The sequence below is a fragment of the Cherax quadricarinatus genome, chromosome 46 (genome assembly GCF_038502225.1).
Source record: "Cherax quadricarinatus isolate ZL_2023a chromosome 46, ASM3850222v1, whole genome shotgun sequence".
NCBI classification, from domain to species: Eukaryota; Metazoa; Arthropoda; class Malacostraca; order Decapoda; family Parastacidae; genus Cherax; species Cherax quadricarinatus.
This window is the reverse complement of record NC_091337.1, coordinates 13,270,747-13,291,972: the sequence shown is the minus strand read 5'-3', so window position 1 is coordinate 13,291,972 and position 21,226 is coordinate 13,270,747. Positions and strand designations below refer to the sequence as shown.

At 44.6% G+C, this 21,226-nt stretch overlaps 1 protein-coding gene across 1 annotated transcript in view; it reads right to left on the bottom strand.

Annotated features, from left to right (window-relative positions):
• Positions 1 to 6,889, bottom strand: part of LOC128696624 (uncharacterized) — a 41,481-nt gene extending 34,592 nt beyond the window's left edge. The window contains exon 1 of the mRNA XM_053787936.2: positions 6,640 to 6,889. Coding sequence (XP_053643911.2) covers positions 6,640 to 6,712 — 73 coding nt within the window. The 5' untranslated portion in view covers positions 6,713 to 6,889. The remainder of the gene's footprint in view (positions 1 to 6,639) is intronic.
• Positions 6,890 to 21,226: the final 14,337 nt, after the last annotated feature.

The following is a 21,226-nucleotide window of genomic DNA, read 5'->3' as shown; positions in this document are numbered from 1 at the left end:
CTTCTAGGGAGTGGTCGAAGTGGCCTCTAGGGAGTGGTCGAAGTGGCCTCCAGGGAGGGCTCGATACTCCGGCCTCCAGGGAGCAAGTGTTCGCTTGGCTGTCGTCAATAATTGAATTCCAAAAACTAATTTTGCGCCCATAAAGATTTTGATAATGTTCAAATTTTCCTTCATGACTTTAAGTGAGAATGTCCGGGAGATGAGGAAAGAAATGAGACACATTTAGCTCATACCCTGGTGTGGTCACACACCTGGTGTGGTCATATACCTGGTGTGGTCATACACCTGGTGTGGTCATACACCTGGTGTGGTCATACACTGGTGTGGTCATATACCTGGTGTGGTCATACACCTGGTGTGGTCATACACCTGGTGTGGTCATGCACCTGGTGTGGTCATGCACCTGGTGTGGTCATACACCTGGTGTGGTCATACACCTGGTGTAATTATACACCTGGTGTAGTCATACATCTTGTGTCGTCATACACCTGGTGTAATCAAACACCTGGTGTAATCAAACACCTGGTGTGATCATACACCTGGTGTAATCAAATTCCTGGTGTAATCAAACACCTGGTGTGATCAATCACCTGGTGCAATCAAATTCCTCGTGCAATCAAACATCTGGTGTAATCAAACACCTGGTGTGATCATACACCTGGTGTGATCATACACCTGGTGTGATCATACACCTGGTGTGATCATACACCTGGTGTGATCATACACCTGGTGTGATCATACACCTGGTGTGATCATACACCTGGTGTGATCATACACCTGGTGTGATCATACACCTGGTGTGATCATACACCTGGTGTGATCATACACCTGGTGTGATCATACACCTGGTGTGATCATACACCTGGTGTGATCATGTCAGACAAGACTCAGCTCGGTACCATTAACTTAAAAATAGAAGAGTCTATCCTGGATTATTACCCCCGGGAGGTTAATGTCACGAGGTGGCTTGCCCTCGGTGGGTTGCTTAATTAATGTCTTCTGCCCTAGGAAGGCACTCAGGAGTCTACTAAACTGCTACCCATGTCTTGCTAGGTAAGCAGGGGCAACAGGTGTAAGAAAACCTGCTCGTAACTCTTTCTACTCTAGGGTCTACGATAGCCCCAGATACGACAGTCTAATATAGCCACAGATACTACAGTCTAATATAGCCACAGATACTACAGTCTAATATAGCCACAGATACTACAGTCTAATATAGCCACAGATACTACAGTCTAATATAGCCACAGATGCTACAGTCTAATATAGCCACAGATACTACAGTCTTCAATGGTTGCAGAAACTACGAGCTGGGCTCTGCTTCAGTGACTACTGCACCCAAACACCATAGTTACCTCTGCTAAGTATTACTACCATCACTACTACTACTGCTACTACTACTACTACTACTACTACTACTGCTACTACTACTACTACTACTACTAATAATAATAATAATAATAATAATAATAATAATAATGCTCGCAGACTCTGACAGTGCCGTGACAGGTGTTGAAAAATATATAAGGGCAGTGACGTAAATGTAAATGTGGTTAAATCAAGGATTACAGCTTATTTATGGTTGTTATTTATATTTGAGAACTAAGCCGGGATCTTTAAGAGAGTCGTTAGTGACCTTCTTGCTGGTGAAGGACTCTTGGTCCATGGAATTAGAGCTACCCTTCTCTTGGGTCAGATACGAGAACCCACAGGATGGGTATGGGGTGCATAATAAACATATTAAACTAACTAACTTCCGTTCTCCAGGAGCTCTGCGACCCCCTACGGTTTTACCGCTTCTCCATAATTATAATATAAAATAATTCATTTATACCTATTTCCCGAGTAAAGCTTAACCTATCCTAGTAGCAACTATCAGCAACAAGTTGGTGTATCAGAGATTAAGCCTCAGTGAACGGAGGCTCGAACCTCCACTACCTCCTTGAGCTGAGTGACCCACCTTAGCTTCGTGATCAACAGGAACTCCATTCAACAGGTCAGGGCACTCCACCGAGCCACAAAGTCGAGAAACCTGAGACCAGGATTTTTTGCTTCCATCTCTTTGACAGTTCGTAGATCGGTTCCGAGTCGGCACCTAGGGTGTCGAAGTGGAGTAGCTGCTCGGAGTACCAACATAATCCTCTGTAACAGGTGAGATCCAAGCAATTGCCGCCTTCATTTGTTCATGAAAACGGAATGTTGTTGATCGGATTGTGGTCTTTAGGACAGGACGTCGTTCCGGTAACTGTCCCCTCCTTGAAGAGAGGAGTGGAACACCACTAGTATATCATGGAACTGATCATAATAGCAGTCTTCGAGAAGACAATCAGGATATCAGGGTATCAGCCGGAAATCCTCTTCTAGAGATTCCAGAAGTGGCAGTTTACGAATCGCTTCAATTTCTAGCTGAAATCCACAGACTTCTTGGTGGAATCTTTCGCAGCCTCACTTCGCGCTGACATCCTGGCATTCGCCCAAGTGCAGATGAAACTAAACAACCCCTTGTACTGATTGAGACACTTATGCACCATATGGGAATCTTTATTTAGGAAGGAAACGTTTCGCCACACAGTGGCTTCATCAGTCCAATACAAAGCAGAGAGGTGCAAGAAGAGAAGGAGATTGAGGTAATCAGTCCCTCAGCCTGGAGTCGATGGACTGAACACATCGACTCCAGGCTGAGGGACTGATTACCTCAATCTCCTCCTCTTCTTGCACCTCTCTGCTTTGTATTGGACTGATGAAGCCACTGTGTGGCGAAACGTTTCCTTCCTAAATAAAGATTCCCATATGGTGCATAAGTGTCTCAATCTTCAACTTGTCGGTTTTCAAAACCATTCATCACAACCCCTTGTACTACTAACGAGAGTGTCCGAAACTATCAGTCACCTTTCTCGGATGTGTTCTTGCTCGGGATGAAATTGGTTTGCAAGTTATATGTGCCATGCATCGTCCGAAATGGATGGAGGTTAAGTATGCCTTCAAGATCTACCTCTTCCATAGTCAGTCAAAAACTAACGGCATCACTGGCTGTCGAGGCTCCTTTGCAACTCCTCAGATAAAAAAAAAAAACTGTTTCTGCCAAACAAGACGCTCAGACTTGACAAAAAAGAAACGAACGCATTGTTCTTTATTTGTACAACGTTTTATCAAGTAATGGGTGCTTGACAAAGCTTTCATTTGTATTTCCTCTGAGGAGTTGCCTCGTTGAACTTCAAGGCTTTCTTTGTTGATGCAAACTTTTCCCATGGAAGGAGGTTGTATGACCCTCGTGGGTTTAGTGCTTAGTTTTCATTATAATAATAATAATAATCCATGGATGGACAATACCCGAGCCATCCACCACGATGCTCCGAGGTAGAGTTGGCTGTATCTCTTAGCGGCAAGATTCCGGAGCAAATCTACACTTCCAACTCCATGATAGTTTCAACTGTCAGGCTCTTCCTTACACTAAACAACACTCAATCACACTAGTTTCCTTCACATCTAATACCTCTCTCTCACACTAAACAACACTCCATCACAATAAACGCTCTCCTCACAATAAATGCTCCGTCAGTATTGGTATGGCCTGTCACTCAAAGGAGTCTCCTGTCTTCGTCGGCTACCGTGGCTCTCCACACGTTATGTAAATCGTTAGGTGCGCACGTTTCCTACGAGGATTGAGTGAGCAGCAGAACCATTCCACTACAGATTTGTTTTTTTTTTCGTAAACTATTTGCTGTTGTTGACAGATACACAATAGAGTTGAACACGAACCTCGCTTTCGGATTCTTGCTGAATAACTATTGCAATTTTTACACAAAACACAATATACACAATACTGGTTTTAATTATTAAACTGGTTATTGTCTGGAAGGAAAGACGTGTAATTAACAACCTACAATTGCCTTTTTGTAACTACGGAAGCAGAGCTATGTCCATGTTGGTCTGGCTTAAGTGTTTACTCTGTCGTGTCATTGAAGTCTCCAAGGCGCTGCATGGCCCATACGGCCTTGGCGCTTCTCTCCTTCAGTGAACGTAATGATAATAACTAAATTTTGCGTCCCAGTCCCGCATTTAATCATTTGTAAAGAATATTTTTTTGTCATCTTTGCAACACGGTGTTTTACAGTGTACTACTGCGACTTCTTGTTCTTCTTGTTCACACTGTTAAGAAATCTTATTGATTTTGTCTTATCCTTTTATGGTCTTAAGTGAGAAAATTGTGATTTTATTAAGGGTTAGTAACCCAGGATAACCCAAGAAAGTCAGTGTTGCTTATTAACATTGGGCTCCTTTGAACTTCAGGTAGCTACTCTCTACTAAGGTGAAAGGGGCATCAGGAAATAAGCCCATCGTTACTGCTCGTCTCGGCTCCCAAGCCGGGTCCTTCATTATGAACCAAAAACGATACTTCTTGAGCCACGAACAGCTTTGAGGCTATCACGTGTGTGGGTTTATCACCAAGCTGCTACACAGAAGAGTACATCCTCGCGACCCTTGCTCTCACTCAAATGTACTCCTGTTAACATTTTTGGGGCCTAGTTCCTAAGTCTTTCGAGTATCTATATGGCCTTGCCCTGTCGTCCACAGGATGGATTCTCCCGTCCACAGGATATATATGGGGTGCACAATAAACTACCCACTACCATCCACAGAAAGAATATGAGGTGCACAATAAAATTGCCACTACCGTTCACAGGATAGATATGGTGTGCACAATAAACTAATCATTATCATCCATAAGATGGATGTAGGGTGCCTAATAAATTAATCATTACCGTCCACAAGATGGGTATGCGGAGCACAAACTAGCCACTAGCCGCTTCGGTGGTTAAATCTGAAATCTAAACGAAAACGTCGATTTCTCACATACGATTTTAAGACATTTCTTGATAAACTTTCTTTAGGTTAAGTTTCGTTTAGTTAGATCGTCGTCTGTGAGCAAAATATAACTAATTATAACATATTGTAACTTCAGTAAATACTACAATACTATAATATAGATTGTCCAGTAACTCGAATGCTACCTCACACATTGAGGTCCGGGGTTCGATCCATGGTACGGGTGGAGACATTAGGACGTGTTTCCTTAAGACACCTACTGTCCTTGTTACCTATTATTAAAACAGGTACCTGCGTGTTAGTCGACTGGTGTGAGTCGCATCCTGGGATAAAATTGACCTAATTTGACCGAAATGCTCTGCATAACAAGGGGTTTTCTATATAGTAGTATGTCACTGATGTCAGCTAATCCTGTATACTTTGTACATGTTTACCTGGAGTTTACCTGGAGAGAGTTCCGGGGGTCAACGCCCCCGCGGCCCGGTCTGTGACCAGGCCTCCTGGTGGATCAGAGCCTGATCAACCAGGCTGTTGCTGCTGGCTGCACGCAAACCAACGTACGAGCCACAGCCCGGCTGGTCAGGAACCGACTTTAGGTGCTTGTCCAGTGCCAGCTTGAAGACTGCCAGGGGTCTGTTGGTAATCCCCCTTATGTATGTTGGGAGGCAGTTGAACAGTCTCGGGCCCCTGACACTTATTGTATGGTCTCTTAACGTGCTAGTGACACCCCTGCTTTTCATTGGGGGGATGTTGCATCGTCTGCCAAGTCTTTTGCTTTCGTAGTGAGTGATTTTCGTGTGCAAGTTCGGTACTAGTCCCTCTAGGATTTTCCAGGTGTATATAATCATGTATCTCTCCCGCCTGCGTTCCAGGGAATACAGGTTCAGGAACCTCAAGCGCTCCCAGTAATTGAGGTGTTTTATCTCCGTTATGCGCGCCGTGAAGGTTCTCATAAAATAACGTATTATTGTTATTATTATTATTATTATTATTATTATTATTATTATTATTATTATTAAACAGATTTTTGCATTGCAATCCAGAGAACGGACTGTACAATAGCCAGTAAAACAGTTCTTAGCCAAAAGGATATAGTGAAGTTGAATGGGATGATGCAGTGATATTTGGCCTCAGTCAGGTCTACTGAATGAATTTCTGGGGCGGTTCTAACTTTTTTTTATAGATCGCTATCACACTTTAATCCAAGCATCCTTATGGATATTTAACCAAGAAAGGATAATAATTTAAGATAACTCAGCGATACTAACCAGTACGGTGGTCCTTCCTAAGATGTAAACTACGATAGTCGATTAACTCCAGGAACCTGTCCAAGGAATTAGAACCTGGGTCTTTTCGGTTGTAAACAGATCGCTGTAAATCAGATTTATGTGAAATTTACAAGTGTATTGTGAGGTAAGACACATATGCAACAGTTAGGTATCTTTGTTGTTGCATATGTGTCTTACCTAACAACCTGTCGGTATTTTATACCATTTTAATGTACAAGTGTATTGTGGCAACTAGTGCGATCTAGCTAATTATTGCTCTCTCTTGTGCTTAGAATTCTCTGCGAAGGAGGAGGAAGTCTATTCTGGTGGTCTACTGTGTGGGGGTCTACCGTGGTGGTCTACTGAGTGGGGTCTACCGTGGTGGTCTATTGTGTGGGGGTCTACCGTGGGCGTCTACTGTGTGGGAGTCTACCGTGGGGGTCTACTTTGTGGGGTGTACTATGTGGGGGTCTACCGTGGTGGTTTACTGGTGGTCTATTGTGTTTTGGTCTACCGTGATGGTCTACTCTTGTAGTCTACTCACCTCTGGCCTCCGCTGTACTCGAGAAAAGAGTAAAGCCGAAGAAGAAAACTAGCGAGCAAGTGAAGAGTTGCATGCCTGGCAGTGCAACAGCAAGCAACAGGTCACCCGGCACTGGCACTCTCACGTGCCTGCTTGCTAAACGCAAGGGAGGAGCCGGTGGGCGGTGGTGAGAGACGGGTGGGCGGTGCGGGCGGTGTGGATGAGGCCACAAGATGAGTGTACCTACCTCGCCAGCTTCCTCTCCTTTTAACAGTGGCAGAGCCGCCTCCGCAGCTGACCCGTGATGCTGCACGCATGTCTTCCCCCCCCCCCCTCACGTGCTGGGGCTGAGGGAGGGAAGAGGGTGTGTATGGAGGGGAAGGAAGGCTGGTAGGTGATAGATGGCTGGTAGGTGATAGATGGCTGGTAGGTGATAGATGGCTGGTAGGTGGCAGATTGCTGGTAAGTGGTAGATGGCTGGTAGGTGGTGGATTGCTGGTAGGTGGCAGATTGTTGGTAGGTGGTGGATGGCTGGTAGGTGGTAGATGGCTTGTAGGTGGTAGATGGCTGGTAGGTGGTGGATTGCTGGTAGGTGGCAGATTGCTGGTAAGTGGTAGATGGCTGGTAGATGGCTGGTAGGTGGTGGATGGCTGGTAGGTGGTAGATGGCTGGTAGGTGGTGGATGGCTGGTAGGTGGTGGATGGCTGGTAGGTGGTAGATGGCTGGTAGGTGGTGGATGGCTGGTAGGTGACAGATGGCTGGTAGGTGGTAGATGGCTGGTAGGTGGTGGATGGCTGGTAGGTGGTGGATGGCTGGTAGGTGGTAGATGGCTGGTAGGTGGTAGATGGCTTGTAGGTGGTAGATGGCTGGTAGGTGGTGGATTGCTGGTAGGTGGCAGATTGCTGGTAAGTGGTAGATGGCTGGTAGGTGGTAGATGGCTGGTAGGTGGTAGATGGCTGGTAGGTGGTGGATGGCTGGTAGGTGGTAGATGGCTGGTAGGTGGTGGATGGCTGGTAGGTGGTAGATGGCTGGTAGGTGATAGATGGCTAGTAGGTGGTGGATGGCTGGTAGGTGGTAGATGGCTTGTAGGTGGTAGATGGCTGGTAGGTGGTAGATGGCAGGTAGGTGGTGGATGGCTGGTAGGTGGCAGATGGCTGGTAGGTGGTGGATGGCTGGTAGGTGGTAGATGGCTGGTAGGTGGTAGATGGCTAGTAGATGATGGATGGCTGGTAGGTGGTAGATGGCTTGTAGGTGGTAGATGGCTGGTAGGTGGTGGATGGCTGGTAGGTGGTAGATGGCTGGTAGGTGGATGGCTGGTAGGTGATAGATGGCTGGTAGGTGGTAGATGGCTGGTAGGTGGTAGATGGCTGGTAGGTGGTAGATGGCAGGTAGGTGGTGGATGGCTGGTAGGTGGCAGATGGCTGGTAGGTGGTGGATGGCTAGTAGGTGGTAGATGGCTGGTAAGTGATAGATGACTGGTAGGTGGTAGATGGCTGGTAGGTGGTAGATGGCTGGTAGGTGGTAGATGGCTGGTAGGTGGTGGATGGCTGGTAGGTGGTAGATGGCTGGTAGGTGGTAGATGGCTGGTAGGTGGTGGATGGCTGGTAGGTGGTAGATGGCTGGTAGGTGGTGGATGGCTGGTAGGTGGTAGATGGCTGGTAGGTGGTAGATGGCTGGTAGGTGGTAGATGGCTGGTAGGTGATAGATGGCTGGTAGGTGGTAGATGGTTGGTAGGTGATAGATGGCTGGTAGGTGGTAGATGGCTGGTAGGTGGTAGATGGCTGGTAGGTGGTAGATGGCTGGTAGGTGGTAGATGGCTGGTAGGTGATAGATGGCTGGTAGGTGGTAGATGGCTGGTAGGTGGTAGATGGCTGGTAGGTGATAGATGGCTGGTAGGTGGTAGATGGCTGGTAGGTGGTAGATGGTTGGTAGGTGGTGCATGGAAGGCAGAAATAACAGATGAGACTGTTTTGAAAGGATATGGAACTTTAACGCAAATTAGGTATGTAAAACACACACACACACACACACACACACACACACACACACACACACACACACACACACACACACACACACACACACAGCAACAACAATGAACGACCAAGTAAAATTACTGAAGAAGGAAGTGAGAGAGCTCACAAGAAATGACCAGAAAATCTACGAGAAGCTGAATAAAAGATTTCAGGTAATTTCAAAGGAAATTGATACATTACAAAAAAGTCAAGGAGGAAGAGTGCACCAAACAGTGCTGGACACAATACACACGCCAGGTTAGGAGATGAAGAAACTGAATGAGCTCAGAATCTCGAAGACAGCGGGACCAGATCAAATCTCTCCATCAGTTCAGAGGGAGCACAAGCACTGTGTGGACCATAAACCACAATCTTCAACAGGTCAAGTGATACCGGACAACTCAGTGGTGTGTAAGATGTACTACCAGTGTTTATGAAAGGTAACAGACGGGTGGCCTTAAAGTCCAGTGCCACATACATACTGTGTAAAATTATAGACAAGAGGATCAGGATAAGAGTGGGGGAGCACCTGGAACGGAGTTGGTGTATTGACAACAACCAGCATGGTTTTTGTGATGATAAATTCTATCTCACAGATCTAGTAGAGTTTATGGCAAGGTGTCAAGAGAGAGAGAGAGAGAGAGAGAGAGAGAGAGAGAGAGAGAGAGAGAGAGAGAGAGAGTACAGGCTAGGGAAGCGAAGGCTGCAAATCTTACTCGAGGAGGACTTCGGGGTGAGCAGTGTACCGAGCATATCGTCGGAGACATCCGTCAACCAACTATTTTTTGCGGCAAACACGTGTCTGGCAAATGTATGATTAGCTTTCAGGAACTTCAGCGCTGAGTCATTTACGATGCCATATATAACACACGGTGTGTCAGGCCTATTGTGGAGTATGTAGCTCCAGGTTTGGAACCCACACCTGAAGAAACAAGTCAAGAAACTAGAAAAAAATGCAAGGGGTTGCAACAAAACTAATTCCAGAGTTAAGAGACATGAGCTGTAATGAGAGACTAAAGGAGTTAATGACACTGAAGGAAAGAAGGACCAAAGATGACATGATAAAGACATAAAAAATATTACGAGGATTTGACAGGGTGGACAGGGACACTGTTCGAAAGGCAGGAATCAGGAACACGAGGGCACAGCTCAAAGTTACAAAATGTACATGAGACACAGTGATGTTAGGAAATATTTCTTCAGCCCCGAAGCGGTCAGGAATTGGAACGACCGAGACAGTTTAGTGATAGAAACGGGATTCACATATGGTTTTAAAAGTAGGTATGATAGTACTCAAGAAGCCAAGAACGAGCGAACCCAGTAGGTGAACACACACACACACACACACACACACACACACACACACACACACACACACACACACACACACACACACACACACACACACACACACACACAGTCATGAAAAGGCGAAAATACAGTTGAGGAGCGAAGAAAAAAGATAAACTAAAATCCGAGCTAGAAAAATAAAAGAGAAAATTTGAAAAAAGAAAATCATGACGTGAAGACTAAAGCAGAGAAAACACTGTGAGAGTTAAATATCATACACATAAACAAGGGGAAACTAATGAAAGAAAAGATGAATCAAAATAAATCAGACGATAGAAAATATGAAAAATGAGACATTTGCATAGCGTAGCTCAACAAAGTGCAGAATTAAAAAAATAGAGGTGGTCCCAGGAACTGATGGAGGGGCGGGGTGAACCAAGTGTTGAGTGCCGGAGACGAGTGACGTTTTTACAACTTGACGTGCTGTTGGAGTGTAAGCAAGGTAACATATATGAAGGGAATCTGAAACTAGTCAACAGGACTCGAGCCCTGGAGGTGGGAAATGCAGTGTCTGCACTATGCAGGAGAGGTTGGAGGGGATATTGCACTTCAGAAATCCATCTGAACTGTGATATCTACGCACCTCTAACAAAACAGCTAATGAATGAATAATGATATATATGTTTCTTATTTTTCGTGCCCCCCTTCCTCGGTGGGAGACGGCCGGTGTGCCAGAAAAAAAAGAGTAGAGGCAAAGAAGCTACTGGTGGTGAAACGGCTGTTTAAATAACTGTCTTGAACTGCCCCAGTGTTTTGTACACAACATGAAAGACACTGTGAGAAACAAACAGTGAAAATAACAAGAAGTTTATATATTTTTATTCAGGTTTTCCTATGTGAACCGAAGGTGAAATGAAGGTGAAAGTGAAGATGAAGTAAAGGTGAAGTGAAGGTGAGGATGAAGTGGTGAAGATGAAGTGAAGGTGAGATGAAGATGAAGTGAAGGTGAATTGAAGGTGAAGATGAAGTGAAGGTGAAGTGAAGGTGAAGATGATGTGGTGAAGATGAAGTGAAGGTGAAGTAAAGGTGAGGATGAAGTGAAGGTGAAGATGAAGTGAACGTGAAATGGAGACGAGATGAAGAGGAACCGAAGGTGAAGCGAAAGTGAAAGTGAAATTGGAAATATGAAGATGCAAAGGTGATAAAATCATCTGAGTGGAAGTGTGAGGGGTATCATGGAGGACCAGGAGCTACCGTCTACCATCCTGCTAGCTCAGATAAGTAATTACCTGGGTGGTCACACCTGAGAGATATTACACATGGGAGGTCACACCTGGGAGGATCTATCTGGGAGGTTACACCTGTGACGTCACACCTGGGAGGATATATTTGTGAGGTCACACCTGGGAGGATCTATCTGTGAGGTCACACCTGGGAGGATCTATCTGTGAGGTCACACCTGGGAGGATCTATCTGTGAGGTCACACCTGGGAGGATCTATCTGTGAGGTCACACCTGGGAGGATCTGTCTGTGAGGTCACACCTGGGTTGTTACACCTGTGAGGTCACAGCTGGGAGGTCACACCTATGAGATCACACCTGGGTGATCACATCTGTGACATCACACTTGGGTGGTCATACCTAGTTGGTCACACCTGGGAGGTCACATCTGCTCGGTCACACCTGAGAGGTCACACCTCAGAGGTCACACCTGTGAGGTCACACCTGAGAGGTCACACCTGTGAGGTCACACCTGAGAGGTCACACCTGAGAGGTCACACCTGTGAGGTCACACCTGAGAGGTCACACCTGTGATGTCACATCTGAGAGGTCACACCTGAGAGGTCACACCTGTGAGGTCACACCTGAGAGGTCACACCTGTGAGGTCACAGAATACCTCCTTCACTTCAATAACTATAAAAACACTGTATCGAGAGCAACAAAGTCACAGTGGTGGCGACAACATTGGCTAACTCGCCAAATAAGATTCATTAAGAGCTTAGATGCGCCACTGACCACATTTATTATTTACGACAACAACTTGGCTTTACATAATGTTATTTCTAACAGCTGTTCTGATTTATATTTAATCCAGATATTGTAGATCTTGTTTAAGGCTAGTGTTTGATAGTGATGGTTTGTGTCTCCTGGGGTTAAGTTCTAGCTCCCGTCCCCGGAATATATATATATATACACACAAGGAATTCGCAAGAGCATGCGAAATATACACAAACACTGATCTCTGGCTGAAGGAGACTCGAACCTACGAACCTTGGAACAAGGTACGCAGTGCTTTACCAATCTACCCACACTGGACCAAGTGTGGGTAGATTGGTAAAGCACTGCGTACCTTGTTCCAAGGTTCGTAGGTTCGAGTCTCCTTCAGCCAGAGCTCAGTGTTTATATATATATATATATATATATATATATATATATATATATTTATATTTATTTTATCACACTGGCCGATTCCCACCAAGGCAGGGTGGCCCTAAAAAGAAAAACTTTCACCATCATTCACTCCATCACTGTCTTGCCAGAAGGGTGCTTTACACTACAGTTGCAGTTTAAAAACTGTAGTGTAAAGCACCCTTCTGGCAAGACAGTGATGGAGTGAATGATGGTGAAAGTTTTTATTTTTCGGGCCACCCTGCCTTGGTGGGAATCGGCCAGTGTGATATATATATATATATATATATATATATATATATATATATATATATATATATATATATATATATATATATATATATATATATATATAAAATGGATGGAAATTTAATTTGCGGAGCTCCTCAAACTTCTTAGAAGCCGGCCTGGTACTTATGCGTCAAGCGTTCCGTCTCTGGATCGCTACACTGGAAGAGATAACTGGCGGCCCTTGGGTCCCTGGTGGTTTCCTCCTAGAGGAAGCACATGGTTACCCAAGAGTCTCTGATACTACTAGGACTATCTGATACTAGTGGGCCAAGTTCCTATATTTGTTGAGCCTGTGATCTTCCCTGTAATCAGCAGCACACCCTGCTCACCTCCACTAAATGGGTTGTAGGTGTTGGCTAGGCTAGAAGCACAAGTATAATCCAACACCAGCAGTCTACTGTTCTCCCAGGTGTATATTGTGACCCCTTCTGGGAGGCTGACAGGTGTATCTGGGCTCCTGGGTAGTTAAGATATAAACTCTCTCTAGACTTAACACTGGGCTGCAGCAAGGTTCACTCTAGACTGAGCACTGACCTGCAGCAAGGTTCACTCTAGACTAAGCACTGACCTGCAGCAAGGTTCACTCTAGACTGAGCACTGACCTGCAGCAAGGTTCCCTCTAGACTGAGCACTAACCTGCAGCAAGGTTCACTCTAGACTGAGCACTGGGCTGTAGCAAAGCGTATCCTGACGATCTGGTCGACTTCACGGTATCTAACATGCCAACCTTTGCACCCTGCACGGTTCAGACCACACGAACCATACTGGTCACCTAATGATTTGCCACAAATACAAACACACTCCAGCGACCTGTCCACGGAGACCCCCGATAATAAATTCACAAACTACGTACAAACACCGTGGTCCAGTCACTGTTACATCTACGAATACATAAACAAAAAATATCAATCAACAATCGTAAGAATTGTGTTGTGAGGAGAATAGACTTTATCTAAGCCAGAACATGTAGCCAACCCTTGAACCATTCAGGTTTAGCGTTTCACAGTGATTATAATAATTATTATTGAAGACGCTCAAGAGGCATTGGATATGCAAATTGCAGTCTGATATCTCTTGAGATGATTTAAGATGTTTTTTGTATTCAGCATAGATGAGTCTGGATGCTGCAGGATAGTGTTGACACTGATGAAGAAATGACTTTTGCTGCGACAATGTTTTGCCTTGATATGATGATGCTCTACGTAGAGCGATATAAAATGAAATTGGTCAACACTGAGGGAATCAAGACGATAAAGGATAGCCAGTTGTTGCACATGTGTCTTACTCTTCAACTTGTCGCTATTATATATCATTTTCAACAAAACGATAGAACTCTACAGAGAGCGAAACGTCGTCGATTACGAGCTTTCCCTGTGTCTTCATTAAATTCTAAGGAAAAAAACGAAATCTGATCACTGCGCGGGAGACTCAGGAAGTCAGGAGCAACACAACACTCGCAACATATGCAACGTACACAACACATGCAACACACGGGTTGAAATAACACACAGTTAAGTCTAGTACTGCTTCACTGTATCAGTATTTGGGTGGAGTATGCAAATGATGAGGTGATGCAGTTGTAGCTGCTAATTCCTCGTGGGAGAGGTGCTGCTTGCAGACGTCACTCACACCAGCAACTCCTTACACTGTTGCGCTCTCTCTCTCTCTCTCTCTCTCTCTCTCTCTCTCTCACTCTGTATATTATCAATACTTCTGACACGGCATATATCTGGAGTATATCTGGAGAGAGTTCCGGGGGTCAACGCCCCCGCGGCCCGGTCTGTGACCAGGCCTCCTTAGGTCAGTGTCCCAGGATGCGACCCACACCAGTCGACTAACACCCAGGTACCCATTTTACTGATGGGGAACATAGACAACAGGTGGAAAGAAACACGTCCAATGTTTCTACTCTGGCTGGGAATCGAACCCAGACCCTCACCGTGTGAAGCGAGAGCGTTAACCACCAGGCCACCATTCTGTTAAGAATCACCACTTCAGACATTTTATCTGGAAGCACTTGATATAATATCACCACTTCAGACAGTCTGACTCTTGATCCAAGGAACTGGACTTTGGATCAAACCTCCGTTCCACCCGTTCCCTGCTGTTAATATGGCTCTTGTGGTCTTAGCGCACTACATTGCCATAAGGTCGGGCCCCCACCCGTTGTGTGATGAATACAAAACTAATGTGTTCATTTGTTCAGTCTCCTATGAACGTTAACTTGTTCACATAGGTTTGAACATGAGGTAATCTTTGTTTCAGTTAAGGTAAGGAAGAACGCAGAGCTGTACTTTATTGTAGCTGAAGAAGATAGAGATATATATAAGTGTTGTCTACTTCAGCCATGGTAGGGATGACTGTACTAAAATATTTCGTACGTCGCTTGACTTAAGAAACACTGTACCATTACCCAAGCAACTCACACTCCACCAGCTCACACTCCACCAGCTCACACTCCACCAGCTCACACTCCACCAGCTCACACTCCACCAGCTCACACTCCACCAGCTCACACTCCACCAGTTCACACTCCACCAGTTCACACTCCACCAGCTCACACTCCAGTTCACACTTCAGCTCACACTCCACCAGTTCACACTTCACCAGCTCACACTCCACCAGTTCACACTTCATCAGCTCACACTCCACCAGTTCACACTCCAGCTCACACTCCATCAGCTCACACTCCACCAGTTCACACTCCACCAGTTCACACTCCACCAATTCACACTCCACCAGCTAACACTTAACCAGCTCACACTCCACCAGTTCACACTCCACCAGCTCACACTCCACCAATTCACACTCCACCAGCTCACACTCCACCAGTTCATACTCCACCAGTTCACACTCCACCAGCTCACACTCCACCAGTTCACACTCCACCAGCTCACACTCCACCAGTTCACACTCCACCAGTTCACACTCCACCAGTTCACACTCCACCAGTTCACACTCCACCAGCTCACACTCCACCAGCTCACACTCCACCAGCTCACACTCCACCAGCTCACACTCCACCAGTTCACACTCCACCAACTGACTGCAGAAAATATAATGATTAACTTGCCTCGGAGGACCAGGTTGGTTTCCAATCATAATTTTTTTTCTGAGTTTTACATGAAAAATTACTTGAGGAGAAAATAAGTAAATATTGGTTGTATTTGTTGCTTATTTATTGTGTATTTGTTATGTATTTATTGTGTTTTTATTGGTCGATAGAAAGTAACGTGATTACTGTATTAACACACACACACACACAGGAGCTGAGTCTCGACCCCTGCAACCACAATTAGGTGAGTACACACACACACACACACACGGTTCAGGGAGAGTGACCTAGTAGCGATCAGTGAAGAGGCGGGGCCAGGAGCTCGGACTCGACCCCCGCAACCTCAACTAGGTGAGTACAAAAGGTGAGTACATGGAGCAGGGAGAGAGAGGACCTAGTAGCACTCAGTGAAGAGGGGGGCCAGGAGCTGAGTCTCGACTCCTGCAACCACAATTAGGTGAGTACACTTTGGTGAGTACACACACAGGTATGATAAAGCTCATGGAGCAGAATGAGAGTGACCTAGTAGCGAACAGGGAAGAGGTGGGGCCAGGAACTATGACCCGACCCTTGCAACCACAATTAAGTGAGTACACACGAAAACACAAAGTAGAAAGCAGGGAGATATCAGAAGCACAATAAATAACTATGTAAAGATAAGTCAGTGTTGGAGAGAAGGTGGAAATACTGCAGAGCATCGGAACGCTAAAACAAGTGAAAAATTGTTTTACAACGACGTATATGAGAAGGAAGATAAATGTGACACATGATGTGAAGGAGGAAGTAATACTCAGAGAAAGTAATATTGAAATATGCAAAGAACTTTGGTGAAGATTCAAGGGAATTATTCGTGGACGATGATGAGGAATAAGAGAGAGAGAGAGAGAGAGAGAGAGAGAGAGAGATCTAGTTTCCACTCGCCTTGATGATGGTAAGGGGCTCTTGATCCAAGATATTGGAGCTATCCCCCCTTTCCATGGATCAACCCTGTATGCCTCATATTCCTCAGGCTCAGTATGATCAGGTATGTGTTTAGTGCTTCACCCTGAGTATAGTAATAATAATAATCACCCATATAAATTGTAAGAACGTAGCTACCACACAAAAAAGGTAGAACTCTTTCAAGAGGTGGACACAGGGAGAGCCATGAAGCCTGACTCACAATGTACTTGAGCGGGTTTCATGGGTAAGAAGAGAATGGGTGCACCTGATGTCAACATAATGACATGATTTAAAAAAAAATCACATGAATGGTAGCAGCTGTGCTGGACTACTGACGCAGTGGTAGTACTGAAGAGAGGGGGAGGGGGAGGGGGAGGCGCTGGACTACAGGTTATGTCAAACGTGTTAATCACTAAACCTTTGTGTGGGTCACTCGCCACAGTGAGTGAAGGAGGCTCGATGCACCTTCCACTGATCACTAGGCAGACACGCTGCTATGGCAGCCAGGCTTCCCATGTGACGTGCATAATGCTCAAAGATCCAGGAACGATGTTGGAACACAACAGAGGAAGTAACTGATCAGAATAAACCAACATTATTATAGTAATAGTATATTGATGAGTAAGACACATATGCAACACTTGGACATATGCAACACTTGGGCATATGCAACAATTGGACACATATGCAACACTTGGACACATATGCAATACTTGGACATATGCAACAATTGAACACATATGCAACACTTGGACATATGCAACACTTGGACACATATGCAACACTTGGACACATATGCAACACTTGGACACATATGCAACACTTGGACACATATGCAACACTTGGATATCTTTACTGGTGTTCACTTCCTCAGGGACAGAACACCTTAAAAGAGGCACGTATGTTCCTCCGTCTTCTAATAACATGTTCATTTTTCCACTATAATCTACCTTGTCTAAGCTTTGCCCAGACCTCTACAACACAGTTGTTGTCAAAGATTTGTTATTTATGGACAAGGTAGATTATAGGGGAAAATGAACATGTTAGAATACCGGGGAACTTTCGTGCCCCTTAAAACACTGCCTCTCCACTTTCTCGACTGTCTCCAGTACGAAAATCTTGTCTGTATTCGACTGAAGAAGCTTACTGCACAGGCAACACTTTTCAAACAATATGAATGTCCAAGTGTTGCACATGAGTCTCATTCATCAATCAACATTGTTCCAGGAATGAAAAGTTCTGACTTACGAACATACTGCAGTCTAACCACACAGTTACGGACTGACTACATTAACTACATTTTCCTCGACTACAAGAAAACCCTTGAAACAAATACTTGAACAGTTTTCATTACAGGAAGAGAAGAGTGTTGTGGAAGACAAGTTCAACCCAGGCAAGACAACTATGGAACTTAAAATTTAAACGTCGCGGTTTTTTTTTTCGCAGTGATTATTCAAAATACAGTCGCACCTTTGTGCATTTTTAGTCTTTATTGGTGCTCAAGCAAGAAATAATTGGTTAAATTCGATTAACAGACTTTAACGTGAGTTGCATAGGGATGTAAATCCATCGTCAGATATCTGACCGGAAATCATGTACACACACATATATATATATATATATATATATATATATATATATATATATATATATATATATATATATATATATATATATATATATATATATATATATATATATATATATATATATATATATATATATAATATATATATATATAAATATATATATATATATATATATATATATATATATATATATATATATATATATATATATATATATATATATATACGAGGCTCTATCAAAAAAAAATCAATGATTTAATGATGAGTTTTTAAATCCGAGGAAATTAAAGGAGCAACAAAAACAGTGATGACATGTAATCATCTGTGTGTTTTTGTTTTGTCTTTGTTTTTATAAATGTTCAAAATAATATTTTTGTGATGCGATTAAAATGGTAATCTTGTACAGTGACATAAAACATCCAGAATTTACCTTGTTAGGAAAAAAATAATAACATATAAGCTAAAAGTATTAAGTAATATCTTAATTAGTTGACTTAGTTGAACAGTGCGTCACCCGTCTGTCCCTGTTACCGTCCGTACGTCGCTTTCCATTCGTTAGCCGCTGTGCGTTCGTTAGCCGCTGTGCGTTCGTTAGCTGCTGTGCGCTCGTTAGCCTCTGCTCCATTAAATACAGTTACAAGCGCCAATAAACCAAGGTGGTTCTTCCCTACGAGCAGATATCTTGGATATGAAGACCTTTAAGGTGGTGTACCATCGTTGCTGGGATGATGATGCCTGGATCCCGTCTTCGTTTGTGTCCCTGTATTCGTCTAGCATTAAGTATTACTTTAAGGTCTACTCTCTGGTATGTACCTTCCTATTACATATGCTGGATCCTTCATCTGGAACTTCTTTTGAACAGAGCTTCCATGTTAATTCTGGAGAGCTTCGTCTGGACTTCGAGTAGCTGAGTGTGTTTGGTATTGGCTATGTATTGTTTTATTAAGATAAGATTTCGTTCGAATTTTTAACCCCGGAGGGTTAGCCAGCCAGGATAACCCAAAAAAGTCAGTGCGTCATCGAGGACTGTCTAACTTATTTCCATTCGGTCCTCAATCTTGTCCTCCAGGATGCAACCCACACCAGTCGACTAACACCCAGGTACCTATTTGCTGCTAGGTGAACAGGACAACAGGTGTGAGGAAACGTGTCGAAATGTTTCCACCCGCCGGGAATCGAATCCGGGCCCTCCGTGGGTGAAGCGGGAGCTTTAGCCACCAGGCCATCGGGCCACCAACCAGGCCACCGGGCCTGGTTGCTGGTACTTGTCGTAGTATTGTCGTTCCAGTGGGTGCTGTGGTAGTATTGTCGTTCCAGTGGGTGCTGTGGTAGTATTGTCGTTCCAGTGGGTGCTGTGGTAGTATTGTCGTTCCAGTGGGTGCTGTGGTAGTATTGTTGTTGCAGGGGGTGTTGTGGTACTATTGTTGTTGCGGGGGTGTTGTGGTACTATTGTTGTTGCAGGGGGTGTTGTGGTACTATTGTTGTTGCAGGGGTGTTGTGGTACTATTGTTGTTGTAGGGGGTGTTGTGGTACTATTGTTGTTGCAGGGGTGTTGTGGTAATATTGTTGTTGCAGGGGGTGTTGTGGTACTATTGTTGTTGCAGGGGGTGTTGTGGTACTATTGTTGTTGCAGGGGGTGTTGTGGTACTATTGTTGTTGTAGGGGTGTTGTGGTACTATTGTTGTTACAGGGGTGTTGTGGTACTATTGTTGTTGTAGGGGGTGTTGTGGTACTATTGTTGTTGCAGGGGTGTTGTGGTACTATTGTTGTTGCAGGAGGTGTTGTGGTACTATTGTTGTTCCAGGGGGTGTTGTGGTATTATTGTTGTTGCAGGGGTGTTGTGGTACTATTGTTGTTGCAAGGGGTGTTGTGGTACTATTGTTGTTGCAGGGGTGTTGTGGTACTATTGTTGTTGCAGGGGGTGTTGTGGTACTATTGTTGTTGTAGGGGGTGTTGTGGTACTATTGTTGTTGCAGGGGTGTTGTGGTACTATTGTTGTTGCAGGGGTGTTGTGGTACTATTGTTGTTGCAGGGGTTGTTGTGGTACTATTGTTGTTGCAGGGGGTGTTGTGGTACTATTGTTGTTGCAGGGGTGTTGTGGTACTATTGTTGTTGCAGGGGTGTTGTGGTACTATTGTTGTTGTAAGGGGTGTTGTGGTACTATTGTTGTTGTAGGGGGTGTTGTGGTACTATTGTTGTTGCAGGGGGTGTTGTGGTACTATTCTTGTTGCAGGGGGTGTTGTGGTACTATTGTTGTTGTAGGGGGTGTTGTGGTACTATTGTTGTTGCAGGGGTGTTGTGGTACTATTGTTGTTGCAGGGGGTGTTGTGATACTATTGTTGTTGTAGGGGGTGTTGTGGTACTATTGTTGTTGTAGGGGGTGTTGTGGTACTATTGTTGGTGTAGGGGGTGTTGTGATACTGTTGTTGTTGCAGGGGTGTTGTGGTACTATTGTTGTTGTAGGGGGTGTTGTGGTACTCTTGTTGTTGTACGGGGTGTTGTGGTACTATTGTTGTTGCAGGGGGTGTTGTGGCACTATTGTTGTTGTAGGGGGTGTTGTGGTACTATTGTTGTTTCAGGGGTGTTGTGGCACTATTGTTGTTGCAGGGGGTGTTGTGGTACTATTGTTGTTGCAGGGGGTGTTGTGGTACTATTGTTGTTGCAGGGGTGTTGTGGTACTATTGTTGTTGTAGGGGGTGTTGTGGTACTATTGTTGTTGTAGGGGGTGTTGTAGTACTATTGTTGTTACAGGGGTGTTGTGGTACTATTGTTGTTGTAGGGGGTGTTGTGGTACTATTGTTGTTGCAGGGGGTGTTGTGGTAATATTGTTGTTGTAGGGGGTGTTGTGGTACTGTTGTTTTTGTAGGGGGTGCTGTGGTACTATTGTTGTAGGGGGTGTTGTGGTACTATTGTTGTTGTAGAGGGTGTTGTGGTACTATTGTTGTTGCAGGGGGTGTTGTGGTACTATTGTTGTTGTAGGGGGTGTTGTGGTACTATTGTTGTTGCAGGGGTGTTG